At 42.2% G+C, this 16,819-nt stretch overlaps 2 protein-coding genes across 2 annotated transcripts; one reads left to right on the top strand and one right to left on the bottom strand.

Moving 5' to 3' along the window:
• Positions 1-5,758: 5,758 nt before the first annotated feature.
• Positions 5,759-9,498, top strand: LOC4327913 (uncharacterized). Its single transcript, XM_015774828.3, has 2 exons — positions 5,759-7,004; positions 8,547-9,498. Exons 1-2 carry the CDS (start codon positions 6,197-6,199, stop codon positions 8,630-8,632), a joined length of 894 nt encoding a protein of 297 aa, XP_015630314.1. The 5' UTR covers positions 5,759-6,196; the 3' UTR covers positions 8,633-9,498.
• Positions 9,499-12,961: 3,463 nt separating this feature from the next.
• On the bottom strand, positions 12,962-16,042 carry LOC4327912 (peptidyl-prolyl cis-trans isomerase A1). The gene is made up of 6 exons (XM_015768128.3): positions 15,739-16,042; positions 15,488-15,632; positions 15,298-15,386; positions 14,654-14,708; positions 14,025-14,110; positions 12,962-13,397 (listed from the first exon to the last, which is right to left on the bottom strand). The coding sequence occupies exons 1-6, from the start codon at positions 15,922-15,924 to the stop codon at positions 13,242-13,244; spliced, it is 717 nt and encodes a 238-aa protein (XP_015623614.1). The 5' UTR covers positions 15,925-16,042; the 3' UTR covers positions 12,962-13,241.
• Positions 16,043-16,819: the final 777 nt, after the last annotated feature.

The following is a 16,819-nucleotide window of genomic DNA, read 5'->3' as shown; positions in this document are numbered from 1 at the left end:
TTCATGGCGTCATCCATTTATTTTTACTGACAGACTAATAAAACAAACGCTTGCAAAAATATATCGATGGATTCTGGATCAAAAACCAGCACGAAAAACCGATTTTTGTTGACGGACACTTAGGAGTATTACCTAAAAAAAGATCTATCTTTTTAGGAGGACCTCTAAACGCTCGTTTGGCTGGTGATAGCTGAAGAGCATCGCTCGGGAAAAAACTTCTGCAGTATTAAAAGGTTTTGTGCCCGCCGCCCACCGCCAACCAAACCCTTGCCTTGCCCTCCACCTCTCCTCTCCTTCCTCCACGGGCCTCCGCCTTTCTCACTATCTCCCTTCAGCCCGCCCTCCACCACCGCCAAGATGAGCTGCGTGGGCTGTCGTCGTGTACCGCTGCCGCATCATCTAGCGAGAAGGCCATGACCGCTGGATCTGACGACCCCTTCTTCCCCGCTAGTGGATCCGGTTGGCTAGAGTAGACAACACACGGGACAACGACGACGAGGCACAGGACAACACACAGGAAGGCGATGCCAGCCCTCGGTTGTGACGGTGGCTACGCTTGTGGCTCGGTGATGACGACGGCGATGATAACCGTAACTTGGTGACGGTAGCGACAACCTTGACAATGAGCAGATGGCCATTTCTGAGCGACGGTGGGCAAGGGGCAACATTTGGAGCGCCCACCTCGGTGGCTCTCGAAAGGGCGCATTCTGCCTCTTCGGGGACGTAGCCATCAACGACATCGACTTCTTCATCAACTAGGGTGCGCCCGCCCACTATGACACGCCTACAACAAGCTCTATCGCGGTGGCTAGAAGGACAACGGGGCGCAAGGACTGCATGTGATTGGGGATTTTGGGATAGTGATCATGGATCCTGATTTTTATTTTTTCTTTCTCCTGAAAATATTTTCGTTGACGGGTTTCTTTAGTTGCCGTCAGCGAAAATCACTTTTTCACTACCGGCCTTCTTAGTTTCTCTTAAAATTATTTTCATCCACGAGTTTCTTTAGCTGCTGTTAGCGAAAATCGCCTTTTCATTGATGGCTTCCTTAGCTTGGCCATATGCGAAATTCATTATTTTCATTTTCCTTAAGTCGCTGGCACTATCATCGTTCATCAGAAAAAATTTGTTTTGTAGTTTTGTTTTATTTTATGAAATGGTATCAGTATAGTCGAAAAATTTTCATAGTGTTTTCATATCTAGATTGATGAGCTTGGCTAGCTCTCGATTTGCATCAAATTTTAAAACAAAAACAAATCAAACATTTTCGTAATATAAACAGTAGTCCAATGTACCGTAGGCAATCGTCCAACATCAAAACGTCATTACCCCTGACCACGTTCAAACCTATCTTACCTCCCAACTAACCCCATCTTAAGTCTTAACCCATGCAATCCATCGCTTTCTCCAGAGCTAAACCACGCTTTTGCCACTGGCCGAGCCAACCGCGTGGGCCACCCACCGACCCTAGCCAGCGGTGGGCCCCTCCTCCCGTCGGACTCGGGCCCCATTGACCTGTGGCCTAGCGGGATCGCCGCCACGTGTCCCTGTGGGACCTAGCTGCCGGCCTCCGACAGGGACGCCTCGCCCTCTTGGCGCGTCCCGCGAGCGCCACGTCGGCGTGCCCAGGTCGGGGCTCGCACGCGCGATGCGCTGGCGCTCGCTGGCTCGCCTTCGCCGATCAGTCCAAGCGCTCCTTGTACATCCTTATCGTGATAGGCCAGTTCAATTAATTTTCGCACTAATTAATCTCGCGATGCTTTTCTGAAATTTGAACTAAGATACTCCAGTATAGTATTGAGTTTAGTGAGCAGAGAGGAGTTTGTTTTACGTGTACATGTGTTAATTTTCTTCCCTGCTGTACAAGGAAATGGCTGGTTGAGAAACAAATGGCAATCATTTAAGCACATTGATCTGAAGCAGTCAAGCAGACTTTACCCTGGTCGAGGGGTAATCTGTGAATGATTTGCGTATGTAACACATGGTAGAAAAGGTAGCCATAGATAATCGAAACGTTTCATTCAAATGTACGACCCGTAGCAACATTATATTGTTACTGTTTCGGCCAAATAAATAGCCGCAGCCCACAATTATTGCATTTTGCACCGGCAAGTCGTAATGTGCCATTGAAATCGCATTAACATGGCACGAATGCATCTATAAAAAAAAATTGACATGAACACTGATGATTAAAAAAATGCATTTCACGCTTAAGTAAATTGGGCATGTGTATTAGTGAGATACAATGTTTGTTGAGCCTAGACGTTACTTCGTTAGTTACATGTGACTTGACTGCATTCGTTACTACTAGTTGGGAACTAATGGGCATTGCACGTAAAACGGAGCGACTTGTTAGCGTATAATTAATTAAATATTAGCTAATTTTTTAAAAAAATAATGGATTAATAAGATTTTTTAAAGCAACTTTCGTGTAGAAAATTTTTACAAAAGACACATCATTTAATAATTTGGCAAACGTGCGTGTGAAAAACGACCAGCAGGAACAAACGCGGCCTTGATGTATGGAAGAGATATTGTTTGGTTTGATGGATAAACCTTGAATTTATTCGCCTTTTTATTTAAACTAGCCGGGTGGCCCGCGCAATTGCGCGGCTAGCACAAAAAAAATCATATATATTTTTAGTATGATTTTACTTAAAATTTATTAAATAGCTATCTCGTTGTCTTAAGACTTTGAAAGATCAAACCTTATCATCCCCGTGTTTCTAATTATATAGTTTTTTAAAAGTCACACTAGTTGCTACCCCTTAGATCATCTCCTTCTTTATTTGCTTGCTCGATCTACCACTATTTCTATTCATTCTTCTTGGAACCTTCAAAAAATGGATCTTATAGTTTTTAGAGTTTATTGTCACGTTGGGTTTCGTTTTTATAATTTCTAGATGTCCAGTCAAACGTTGCCATTATACTCCTCTACGGCTTATCCAATGTCTATTCTATTTATTGTCATTGAGATTTTAAAAATCGAACATAATTATCATTTGTGTTCATTTTTACTTTCTAGATGTCCCGCCAAACCATCAGCGGCTTTGCCATTGTACTCCTCTACGGCTCGCCCGCTGCCTCCCTTCTTTATTGTCATTGAGATTTTAAAATCGAACATGATTATCATTGTTTTTTTTTTACTTTTTAGAAGTTCCGAACCTTTAAAAATTGGACTTGTAGTTTTATTTTTTATAATTTTTAGAAGTCCCATCAAACGATGCCACTATGCCCCTGTACAGCCCGCATGCCGCCTACTCTTTATTGTCATTGTGATTTTAAAAATCGAACATAACTATCGTTGGAATTTATTTTTTATTTTCTAGAAGTCCCGTCAACCGTCGGTGGCTCTGCAAATTTTAGTTATTTATAAATTGTATTCCTAATTGAAATATTATTTTTATTTTTCTAATTTCGGAATTTATTTTTTTAAAAAAATTAGTTAATACCATATTGTGTTCTTTTAATGTTTTTATTTTCTATTTTCAATTTCATTTGTTTCAAAATTGTATTTCTACTTGAACTCTCTTTTAATTTTTCTTATTTTGGATATTACTTTATTTTTTATTCGAAATTTTAATTAATCTCGTGTTGGGTTCTTATATGGATTCTTCTTTCAATATTGCTTATTTTTAATTCCTAATTTCAGCTAATTTTATATTGTATTCCTACTTGAACTCTTCTTTTATTTTCTTTTGCTAATTTTGGAATTATTTTTATTTTTATTCCGAATTTTAATTAATCTTATATTGGGTTCTTATATGGACTCTTCTTTTAATATTCCTTATTTTTAATTCCGAATTTCAGCTATTTTAAAATTGTATTCCTACTTGGACTCTTCTTTCCATTTCTAATTTTGGATTTTATTTTATTTTTATTTTGAATTTTGATTAATCTTGTATTGTGTTCTTATATTGAAACTTCTTTCAATATTGCTTATTTTTAATTCCGAATTTCAGCTATTTTTAAATTGTATTCCTACTTGGACTCTCATTTCCTTTTCTAATTTTAGATTTTATTTTATTTTCATTTCGAATTTTGATTAATCTTGTATTGGGTTCTTAAATGGAAACTTCTTTCAATACTGCTTATTTTTAATTCCGAATTTCAGCTATTTTTAAATTGTATTCCTACTTGGACTCTCATTTCCTTTTCTAATTTTGGATTTTATTTTATTTTTATTTCGAATGTTGATTAATCTCGTATTGGGTTCTTATATGGAAACTTCTTTCAATATTGCTTATTTTTAATTCCGAATTTTAGCAATTTTTAAATTATATTCCTACTTGGACTCTCATTTTCTTTTCTAATTTTGGATTTTATTTTATTTTCATTTCGAATTTTGATTAATCTCGTATTGGGTTCTTATATGGAAAATTATTTCAATATTTCTTATTTTTAATTCCGAATTTAAGTTATTTTTAAATTGTATTTCTACTTGGATTCTCCTTTCCTTGTCTAATTTTAGATTTTATTTTATTTTTATTTCGAATTTTGATTAATCTCGTATTAGGTTCTTATATGGAAACTTTTTTCAATATAGCTTATTTTTAATTCCGAATTTCAGCTTTTTTTAGATTGTATTTCTACTTGGACTCTCCTTTTTATCTTTTTTCTTTTTCTCTGATTAATGTGGGAATTTCTAGCCCCCACAGCAAACATGATGACTCCTTTTAAAGCTGTTTTAATAATATAATAGATAGATGGTAAGATTAATTATCTCCAACACTAATATATTAGAAATATTGTCTAAACCCAAAATATTCAAAATTGACAACATTGAATTCAATCAACTCAACCAAATAAAGTTCATCTATAAATAAATACTTAGTCCCTCTGCCCCCAAAAATATGCTTTTGAGTTTGAATCTAGATACAAATAGTACCATGCAAATAGTAAATTACACCATAATTTATTCTAAATTTGGATTAATCAAGTTAACAAATGAAAAAAGTAGCATAAGAAGAGGGAACAACCTTGCACTATACACTGTTCCACTCATCACTCACCCCATACATCGCTGTGCTCATCGCCCATCACCTTCTCTCCCAACCATCACTGAAGTTTGTGGTCGCCGGATTCGATGGCCATGAGCTCGAGTATGTCAGATCTGGTACGCCAGAGCTCATGGCCATCGGATGTAGCTCACCGGAGCCCGTGAAAGAAGGGAGGCGACAACTTTTGAAGGAAATAGTGCCAGTGATGTGAGGAGAATGAAGGAGGAGCAAGACAACGATTATGGGGATAATTTGATCATCTAGATCTAGCATCCCTTGAGCCCCCCTTCTTCCTTGTGGCCGGTTGGAGCTTATGGTGGGCATACATGGTGACCTCGATCTAGTGGCCTCCAGATCTAGTAGGTGTAAGGTTGAATCCGCCAGAGGAGGGAGAGACGATGCAACGATGGAGATGATGGAAACTGAGCAATATCGATGATTCATGAGCACCTGACCAAAAAAGTGAACAATAAAGTAGCAGAAAACGTCGACCCCTACGTGATATCTACACCCACTCGTCTCGCGCCTATATGAGCCGGGCCTTCCTAAGGAGCGTAGTTCATTTCCTACATTTCTCTTGGCCTGGCTAACGAGAGTGCACTTTGCACAAGCGGGTACAAGCTCTGACGCACCTCCGAGGGACCAAAACAAGCACCTCAATACATCCACCAATCACCATGCAAGTTACCCTCCATCCAGGCAACCAAACATGACATACTATACATGACGGCAATTGAATGACACTTGTTGAATTTTCAGAATTATTACAATCCAATACATAGTCTGGAAATATTAATAATTTTACATTATTGAAAAAAAGTGAGATGACGGCATCATCTGATGGTTCTATAAATACTCCCTGAACTGGAGTTGCTCCATCCCAACAAATCACAAGCTTAATTACAAACATTGCAGCCTGACCAGTTAGCCTCTGAAAATTTCGTCACAAACTAATTAAGTTTCCCCTTCACTCCAGCCAATACACAAGTAGATCAAACCCAAGGGCCATCACAGCCATCGATTCCATCACTCCGAGAATATATAGACCGCATATCCCTTCTCGCTAGCTTGCTTAACCCTCCAACCTAACAAGCAACCAAACCCATTTTTACTTATCATATTTGGTATACTAGCCAAGTAAGTCTTCCCTCCTCCAGCTCGTCGCCTTCTTCTCCAGCTTAATTTCTCCGATCGAAATGGCGTCCCCATCGGCGGCGGCGACGGCTAGGAAGCTCGGTAGTCATCTGCCGAGGCTGCGGGACATCATCGACCACGACGACGAGGACGATGACTTCGTCGAGGAGGAGGAAGAGGAGGAGGAGGAGTGGGAGGACATGAGCAAGCGGATGTCTCGCTTGTCCGTCGAGGGCTCCGACGGCGGTGACGCCGACGACGAGGACGACGGGTACCTGCGCGGCGAGGAGGAGGAGGAGGAGGAGGATGGGGACGAGGTGAGATCGGATGTCAACGGTGAGTATGGGGACGGCGGCGGCGGCGGAGGCCAGTGGCATCCGTACGGCGACGACGACCCAAGAAACCCGCAGGCCCCGTCGTCGGCGTCGCTCCCGGGCACGCCGGACCGCGGGGCGCCGGCGCCGTCGCCGTGGATGTACTCGAAGGAGTACGCGAGCGAGACGGAGGCGGCGCGGTGGCCGGGCGGCGACAAGCGGCGGATGCGCCACCGGCGGGAGCGGATGATGCGGGAGGTGTGGCTGGACCGGGCTTGGCAGATGCGGAAGCAGCGGCGGCAGATGCTGATGCAGGGCCAGGGCCTGGGCGCCGACGCGGTGACGGTGGTGGTGAGCGCCGCCGCCGCCGGCGGCGAGTCCCCGGCGCGTGGCGTGGCGATGGACATGGAGGAGATGCGCGCGTGCAGGGACCTCGGCCTCGACCTCCCCTGCGACTGGACCGTGGAGATCCCCTGCTACGCGCTCTCCGGCGTCGACACCGCCAGCAGCGGCGGCAACTCGCCGGCGTCCGGCAGCTGGCGCATCTCCAGCCCCGGTAAGCCATCCCATCCCATCCATTCCATCCATCCCCAATCAATCACTGTCACTAATTCATTGTTAATCACTAGCTACTTCTCAAAATCGAACCTTAATTATAATTAACTAACTACTTCCTGCTTACTTTTCACGCTTGCCTTAGCTCAGCTCTGCACGTATACAAACAAAAACCATTCTCACATCCTGCATCAGGTCCAGTCCACGTAGTGAGCAAAACCTGCAAACTAGAGGCACACCGCACGCAACAACTTGTCCGTACGCCGGCGCACGGTCGGGTCAACCCCTCACCCTTGGCCGGTTGCGCCAGCTATATTACTCACGGCAACCATCAATAAAAACAAAACTCGTTCAAACCCTCGAGCGAATATCCTCTCGTTAACGAACCTACCACACACACACCGCAGGTTTGCCTGGCATGCCAGGCAGTGCACCGGGGCGGAGCACGCGTGCGCGCGCGCGTGCGTTCGTGTGTGCGGCTGGCTGCCGGTGGCGCGGCGCTGTCTTACTTGTCGCATCGGTGAAAAGCACGTAGCTAGAGAAATTAAGCTCCGGTCGTTAGTTGTTCCGGCGTCCGGACGGCGGCCGCGACCACCGCTCGTGTCGTGCGCCCCTGTCTCTCCGGCGTACGTGCGTTTTGTTTGTGCGTACGTGCTTTTGCTTGGCTTGGCTGGTGGAGCGATTGGGTCCGTCTGGACCGGCGACGTACGAGTGTTTGGTCGCCATGTTTTTCGCTACATGCCGGCAATGTGCATGCAGAATCATTCTGTTCATGCCTTCCGTAGTTCCATGCATGCACTTGTAACTGGCTTACACGTAGAGCTCGATATGTTTGTGTGGTCACATCATAATTAAGCGCTGCATTAATTAATTTTTTTTCCCGGGAGGCATCTTAAAATTTCGGCCACGAATTGATCGATTCGTGCACGTACTGAAAACGTGCATGAAAAGTGAGAGTATATAGTAAGCTAATTTACTGGAGCGACAGGTAGGAGCTGCATATATGATTGGGCACCTTTTTCGCTTTGTCGCGAGCTTTTGATTCTTCCTTCCTGTTTGATGGAGCATCAATACTCTACGTATATATATGCACTACGGTTTCGTTGGTTAACATTAGAATTTTACGTGTAACATGTGTGAAATTATTTTTCTATCAATTCTTTTCTTCATCATATATAAATCTTGAGGTAATCCGATAGTCACAAATCTAAAAGTTTTTGAGCAGGAGTTTTCTAGCAATTCCTTATATATATATATATATATATATATATATATATATATATATATATATATATATATATATATATATATATATATATATATATATATATATATATATATATATATATATATATATATATATATATATATATATATATATATATATATATATATATATATATATATATGTATGTGATTGGGCGCCTTTTTGGCTTTGTAGCAAGCTTTTGATTCTTCCATTCTTGTTTGATGGAGCATCGATACTCTATATATATGCGTGACACGAAACGTGGTTTGATTATTTGGTTTTGGTGGCATGCAGGTGACGACCCCAAGGACGTGAAGGCGAGGCTCAAGGTGTGGGCGCAGGCGGTGGCGCTCGCGTCGGCCTCCCGGCTGGGTTCTTGATACATTTTTATCGATCGTCGTACGTGCCATCAACCAACGTTTTGTCATGAGATTGAAATAGTGTATTCGAAAAAAAAAATTCTCCCCTCTTTCGTCGGCTCGGCTGTCACGTGTCAGTCCTCTTCGTCGAGCAATAAGTACATCGATCAGCGATCAGCTCTTCCTTCAAGCGTGTGTGTTTCCACAGTACATAACTTGAAGTCCAGGAATATGTGTGAAAAAAAAAAAGCATTAGCGGCGTGTGCAATCGCCAAAAAAAAATGGAAGAAAAAAATATAAAAAGAAGTTGTTTCCACAGAGTGGTTAGCTAGGTAGCTATAGCTGTGTAGATTTACAGGTGGCACGTATTGCTTGGTGACACGTGTTTTTCTTTCTTTCTTGTATTTTATTTTATTTTCTTTTCTTTTGCCTCGGCCGGCCGGCAGGGGGTGTGGCCCACCGGGAAAGAGTAAGACAGGAGTGTTCGTGCGTTCCATGATTACAGGAGTGCGGGTGAAGAAAACCTAAGAAAAATTAAAAGAAAGTTGTTTCCATGGAAGGTGTGTGTGTGATCCTGGGGAGCAAGCTAGGCCATCCAACTTGCTGGTGTTCAATTCACGTATTGTGATTTTGCAAAGGGGGGAGATGGATAGTTCAAATGGTTCCTAGATAGCTACTACAGATAGAAGAACAACTCCCTCTTAATCGATCGGCCGGTGTAGATCTACTAATGCATTTTTAGTGTTCAACCCAAATGTAAGAGTATGTGACTTAGATGGATTAACATCGAGTTTTTTTTTCCCTTCACATGTTTAGAATGATGTTATCTTTCAGAAATCCGACTTGACTTATTTATAAATGTTGAATAGGATACTTATGCCCACCAATGCCGAGTGAAATTTCTTCGATCATGTTTCTCTTATCCTTATATGCTCATAAGCTAGAATTTTAATTTTAAAACTTAATTTTAAAGTTAATTTTCTGGGGTTTTATCCATCTTTATTTTACAGTATTTGTTTTTAATCACTAAGGGCACGTATATAAAAAAATTACTCATAAATTATTTTTTTGTTACTAATAATTACTCCGTATGGATAAACATAAGCATAAGCTAGCGAACCAAAAACTTAGTCGTCCAACGGCAGCTCACCACAATTCACAATTCTGCAAGGCTACTTATTTGGAACACGACCAAGCTTCTTTATAATGTCCATCCTCTCCAGGGCATGCAAAAAACAGCATGACGGTTATCCAACTATGGTGTCTGGGAAAGATTTCATTATCTATATCTTCTTTGTATGAGTGAAGTTAAAAATTTTTAGATTTTGTTATAACCATTTGGATGGTTTTTAAAGAGACATCCTCAAGGAATAAAAATAGTTTGCCATTACCCTAGCCTATCTCGAATCATATGTAATCTTTTCTGACCATCAAAGATTTAACCTTACCTTAGTTATCCCTCAACTATTATTGGGTGATGTCTTACGGAGGTGCCAACAAATCGGGCGCCCGACTTTTTTTTTTGTCAAAAAACGGGCGGTGTTTCACCAAGTAGATCGAAAATATTTTACTAAATAGATCGAAAATGTTTCAATCTTCTAAAAATTTGAAACACAACCAAATCACTTAATGAAACATTTTGCTACAATGCATGAAATAACGATTTCCAAAAAATCGAACGTTGTTTCACCCAATATAAAAACAATGTTTCAGCAATAGCGAAAGAATGTTTCAATTCTTAAAAAAAACTGAAACACGGTCAGATCGCTAGATGAAACAATTTGGTTCAACGTATGCAACAAACAATTTAAAACCATTGCAACACTTAAACCCCGTGTACATCAACAAACTACGTGTCCATCAAGATAAAATTATTAAACAATATCAAAAATCCATTGCAACATTTGATCCATACATAGTGAAACATCACGAGTACACTAGCAGAAACATTGTTGGTGAAACAAAAAATGAAACGGATCCCCTTAATAGGACGTTTCCGTTATATCCGGGCGGCCGTTGCAACGGGCGCGCATGGTGGGGGTGCGGAGGCGTGGCGCGGCGCAGGGCACCCGATTTTTTCTCCCCCATCAGGCACCTGATCCGGAGGATTCGTGATGTCTTACAGGTTACTAATAGAGGGACCCGCCCCTATGGGGCCGGGGGCGGGGCGAATTTCTCACCCGCGGGTTTCTGGGGACAGGGCCCCGCTCATTTCCAGGGGCGGGGACGGGTTTTGTGTTTCACCCGCGGGTGACCCGTGGGGCCCCGGATTCCTAAGAAATTAATGTGGAGATGGCCCATCAAAGCCCACCAATCCATAAAAAACTTTGACTCCCTCATGCCGTTCCCAATCCCTCTGGACCTCCCTCACGCCGCACTCCTTCCCGTAATCGCATCCCCGTAACTCTCGCCTCCACTCCAACGCGCCTCACCATGACGACGCAGCAGTAGTCGGCGCTTCTTCAACATAGCAACCACCTCAATATCATCTCCCTCCATCCTGAAGCAGCGGTAGCCTAACATCCCCTCTCTCCATCCTGAGTTGCTGACGCGGTAGTGGCTGGCGGTATCCAAAGAACGGTGGATGGTAGCGTCCAAAGGACGGCGGCATCTAGTGGCCAGCATCGACCTTCTCTCCCTCTATCTCGATGCGGTGTCACCGCCGGCAACGCTCCTTGCCTCCTCCCAGGTACATCGTCTCTTCTTCGTTTCCTTATGTGTATGCTTGACTGTTTGCTCCCTCCATCTGCAGGGCCCTGATCGGTTTTCGGGGACCCGGCGGGGACAGGGGCGGGGAGCAATTTTGACCCACTTCTATGATCGGGAGCGGGGGGCGGGGGCGTTCTTACCCAACCCGCCCCGACCCACCCCGTTGCCATCCCTAATAGAGGATGTACGGAGTGTTCGGTCTGAACTTTCTTCATGGATGTGACTATACAGTTAGTGGTAACTACCACTCCATCTATAAGAGACACCATCCACCTATACTTCAAATACAATTTTCTCTTAAACTACTCATTCAATCTACCATCCGATTACACCGTTGTATTCGTAACAATTAAATCTTTACATCAATATCTCACATGATTATATTTTGATGAAAAATCACAAATTACTTTTATGATATGTCTAAATTACTTTTAGATTTCACTAAGTTACTTCTTAGGCATACAAAAGTAAATTCAGTAAAGTTTAAAAGTAAGTAACTTATAACAAAAGAAAGTAACTTTAATTAATACCTTTTTTCATTGAACAAATTATCATATATATATATAAGTTACTTTTTAAGATTTGATTAAAATACTTCCTATACATTCATAATGCTCGGAGGTGATTACTTTTATTATTGTTTTTAGTTAATTCCATAATTTGTGCTGATTAATTTAATTTCTAGATAGAGTCATGTTTTTATCTCTACAACGGATTTACTTCAAATGACATGTCAAAGTTACATTCATTTTGTTCTAAGTTACTTCTATAATATATAATATATGTAAATTACTTTTAGGCTTTACTGAATTTACTTTTGTATGTCTAAGAAGTAACTTAGTGAAATCTAAAAGTAATTTAGACATATCATAAAAGTAATTTGTGATTTTTCATCAAAATATAATCATGTGAGATCTTGTTGTAAAGATTTAAATGTTACGAACACAACGGTGTAATAGGATTATAGATCGGATAAGTAATTCAAGAGAAAACTTCATAAGAAGAAAAAAAAATGCACAACCTAATAGCAAAAACTACTTGGATGCATGTCTGTAACACTACTAGTACTTCTCATGTAATTGTCCGTGTCGCTCGTTAAGTATAAATCGAGATGCCTCTCGAAATAGATTTTGCGTTTCATCATCCGATCCTAATCCCATGCATGCTCTAAATTTGGGCTATGCGCTCTCTTAAATTTGGCTCATATGCGCAGGCAATTTTAGCCCATATGCGCTGCCAATGTCGGGCCAAGTGCGTTGGAAATTTCAGCTCATGTACGCTGTTAATTTCGACCTATAGGCTCTGGCAACTGCGGCCCATGGAAGCTACCACTTTCCAGAGAGAGCTCTCAATTTGGAATAAGTTTCCTTTAGGTCCCTTAGTTTGTCGTCAGGTGAAATTTCATCCCTGAACCGAAATCCTATCTATAAATCCTAGTATATATTTATCACCAACAGCTGAGATTTAGTTATGCCACGTCATTAAGAAATTTTAAGCGGCTAGATTAAATCCTAATATAATTAGCCGTTCTATCATATGTTTTAGTACAGTTATCAATGTTTAAACAGGATAAGTTCAGGCTCTAGGGCCGCGTAACAGCATGACGCATTACAATGATCAAGTTCCCACCGTTGATGAAAATTGTTGCCAGCAAACGGTCTTTACTGATGCAACATAAGAAAAGACCAGTAATTCGAGTTCCACTGGATAAGAGTAACTTAAAGTTCTAAGCTCATCAAACAGGATATCACTGGATAAGAGGGATGTTCATCTATCTTGCCGAATGCCTCGCAAGTATCCTCACTATACCAAAAGTGTTCTAACAGAACAAGATTCAATTAGCCCTCCCCTAAGATTCAATATGCCGCAGAACAAAATGAAAAATGTTGGCTTAATCCGACAACTGAACCATTTGACTTAATCAACCGTCCACGGGCAGCTCGCCACAATTCACGATTCTGCAGGGCTGCTTAGGAATATCGGACCTGCTGGTTTCTTGTGATTCAAGATTCTTCACCACGTCCATCCCCTCCAAGACATGCCCAAAGACAACGTGACGATTGTCCAACCATGGTGTCTGAGAAAGATTTTATTATTGAGAGTTTGGTTAGACCCATCAACTGTAAAGAAATCTAACAAAGTCTAAACAGAACTAATGTCGAAAATTTTTGCACATTTTTCTCTTCCTCAAAATTGGAATACTCAAGGCTGTTTAGATTAGTAAGACAAATAACATTTTAAGAGAGATGGAGTCAAGTACCAGCAGCCATTCATTAGTGTTAGACCTTTTGCCACCAAGGATTTGAGTTTTAGTCTAGGGCTAGGAATCTATCATTGCTTTAAGGACTTATACCGGTTCAACACCTGATTTAGTTCTTTGAAGTGACTGAACTAAAGTTGTCCATATCATGACTCATACTGTAGTATTTTACGATCATACGCTCTTGCCAAACCATTAATGGTCCAGATCTTACAGTGATCCTTTTATCAATCCTATGATCTCAACACTACCAGCATGAACTAGCCCATAAATATTCGTTCATATTGTAAGGCAAAATAAACTTAGAATTACTGCCATTTTAGATGTGCATGAGAACGAGACTATAATTTGTCAGTGTTACAAATTTAGGATGCCCTATTGCCCTGTCCAGTAGTAAAATCGTGAATGAAAAAAAGTTGCTTTATACTATCAGGAGTTTCTTACCTTCACAGTACAAATGAAAAATTGGCTTCCATTTGTGTCAGGGCCAGCGTTTGCCATGCTTAGTACACCAGGACCGGTGTGCTTTACTGAAAAAGGATACAAAAGATGGATTATGATATGTATAAGATAAAGAAGGGCTTCATTGTAGGAACTACTAGACTGGAACCTATACTTGACAAATTATGACACTTCAGAGTTTAGAATCATATGTGCCATTATTTTGTTCCACGGAGCACCTTTTACTATCCATGACTTCGTGTAAACAATATGCTTGAGGATCATGCATGCTGGAAATTAACCAAAGTATTTTTCTCATGTCATCATGATTGCAAAAACCAGTGACAAAATGAGGAAATTTACCTAAAGATTAGCACCTTTGTAGTTATCGTTGCTTCAATTGATTGGTATGTTCTGGATAGTTACAATAACGCATGGTACTAAATTTGAAAGTTTGTATTTTTTTTCGCTGGGCTGGTGGAAGGATGCCGCCTGATTTTATTAAGATATGGGAGAAAGGTTCGAGTACATAACAACAGGGTTGTTGTGACTGCCTAAAGCAGTTGCAGTCAACTGCTAGGGGGAAAGAACACCCCAAGCTCATCACAGCAAGCTAGGATTGAATTACTTACATGTAAAATTTTCATCGTCAAAACATTCACCATAGATACTCCTACCACCAGTACCCTGTGTTACAAAAGCTTAGTACATCAGCAATAAAAAAAAAGGGCGACCCTTTAGCATGCAAAACAGAGAAAGAAGAAATGTTCATAAACACTGTAAATAAGATTGGCAACATAAGAAAGAATATATCAGCAGTAGGTAAATGAGCTATGGGGCTATTAGGTCCTTTTTCCAATATATACAAATATACATATAAATCTACACCTATATCTAACAGCTATCTGCCTATGCGCCCATCTTAACTCCAAAGTTGAGTACACTTTGCTCGTCATTTATGGTATCCTTTCCTACCCCTTTCTCCAATCTGAATCTGAACATTTTTGTGCACACTGCATCCTACTCTCAAATTAATTTGCACATACCGTGCAGCAGTAATGCAGTAGTGCAAGGGGATGGACCAATGCAGGCATGCAGCAATGCTAAATGAAGATAACTAGCTCAATTCAGGACCAGTCATATTGTTCACCCCCCAAATTAATTTGCACACACAGTGCAGTGGTTGAATGAAATGGGACAGATAAGTCCTCAATTCAGCAGCAGAAACTAGTACAATAGCCATTACAGCATCTGCATTTGGATGTGCAACTCTCACATTGTTGTTCTGGAAGTCCCCGCCCTGAATCATGAAGTCCTTGATGATTCGGTGGAAGGAGCAACCCTTGTACCCGTAGCCCTTATCACCTGCAAAATCAAGTAAAACAGAAAATAAGCGTTACTACCAATCTGGCAATTTTGATGGCGAAATGGAGATCAGATTATCAACGAGGGGGGGCCGAGCCGACCAGTGCACAGGGCGCGGAAGTTGTCCACCGTCTTGGGGACGACTTCCCCGAAGAGCCCGATGACGATCCTCCCCGCGGGCTCCCCGCCGACCTCGACGTCGAAGAAGCATTTGCTGTTCACCTTCGCCTGCAGCTCCACGGCCCCCTGCAGCAGACAGACAGACAAAATTCGATTACTGATGAAGCTCAGCACGCCGGCCAGGCCAAGGGTCGGTGAGCCGCGGGTGGTGGTGGGGGAAGAGAGGGCTTGCCTCTGCGGCCGCCGCGCGGACGACGAGGTCGGCGCCGTGGCCGCGGGGCGCGGGGCTGGAGCGGAGGCGGAGGCGGAGCGGGAGTCCGCCCGAGGGGGCGGCGGTGCGCGCGCAGCCGAGGGAGAGGAGGCGGTGGCGCGGCGGCGCGAGGGCGGAGGGGGAGCACACGGCCGGCCTGCAAGCCATGGCGGTGGGGGAGCTCCTGCGTCGGCGTCTGCGCTTGCTTGGCTTATCGGATTCGATTCGGATTGGAGAGTGCTCGCGCTGGCGCGGCGGCAGGAGCGACTGGGGTAGGTGAGGTCTCGGCCGTCTCGCCGCGCGCGTGGAGATGATGACGACCGTTTTTTCTTTTTTTTTTTACGGATTTGCTAGAAACTGTCGCAAGTTTTTTTTTTTCCAAAACTTTTATATCTGTGAGCATCGGATCGCCTCAAGATTTGAAAGAGGAAAATTTTCCACATGTATTACGCATAAAATCCCAGTGCTATTTAATTAAAGTATTGTTAAATGCAAGTTTTAATAAACTATATTGTGGTTACAGCGTAGTTACCTGTAGTTACAATGCAATTACAATGTGGTTGCACTCCAATTATACAAACTTGCGACAGTTTTCTAGATGCACCATTTTTTATTTTATATTTATTTTTCTCAAAGATTTACAAAATAAATTCTAATTTCAAAGTTTTAATATACTCATCTCGTCCAACCATAGGGCCAAGCATATAAATCGCCCTACGCTAAGATAATCTATATGACATAACACCCTGCGGGAGATGCACCGTGACAATTTTACGGACAGACAATTTATTGTCAGGATATAGCAGCCTACAAAATTGCCATGGGTGCTCCCATGCATCAGCAAACTTTGCGACGTGCCAATTTCGCAGGCGGTCCCCTTATGGCTATAAATCGCCCTAAAGGAGGATGATTTATCGTCGGGAGGGGGTACTTGCAATCACAATAAGCTTCACCCGTGAGGTGTCACATTAGATAGATGTCTAGATTGTCCTACTGTAGTCCGATTTATATGTTCCGTCTTAAGATAGGACGGGAGGAGTATATTTTGTAAAACTTTGAAACC

The sequence above is a fragment of the Oryza sativa genome, chromosome 1, assembly GCF_034140825.1.
Source record: "Oryza sativa Japonica Group chromosome 1, ASM3414082v1".
NCBI classification, from domain to species: domain Eukaryota; kingdom Viridiplantae; phylum Streptophyta; class Magnoliopsida; order Poales; family Poaceae; genus Oryza; species Oryza sativa.
This window is presented reverse-complemented; position numbering and strand designations above follow the sequence as displayed.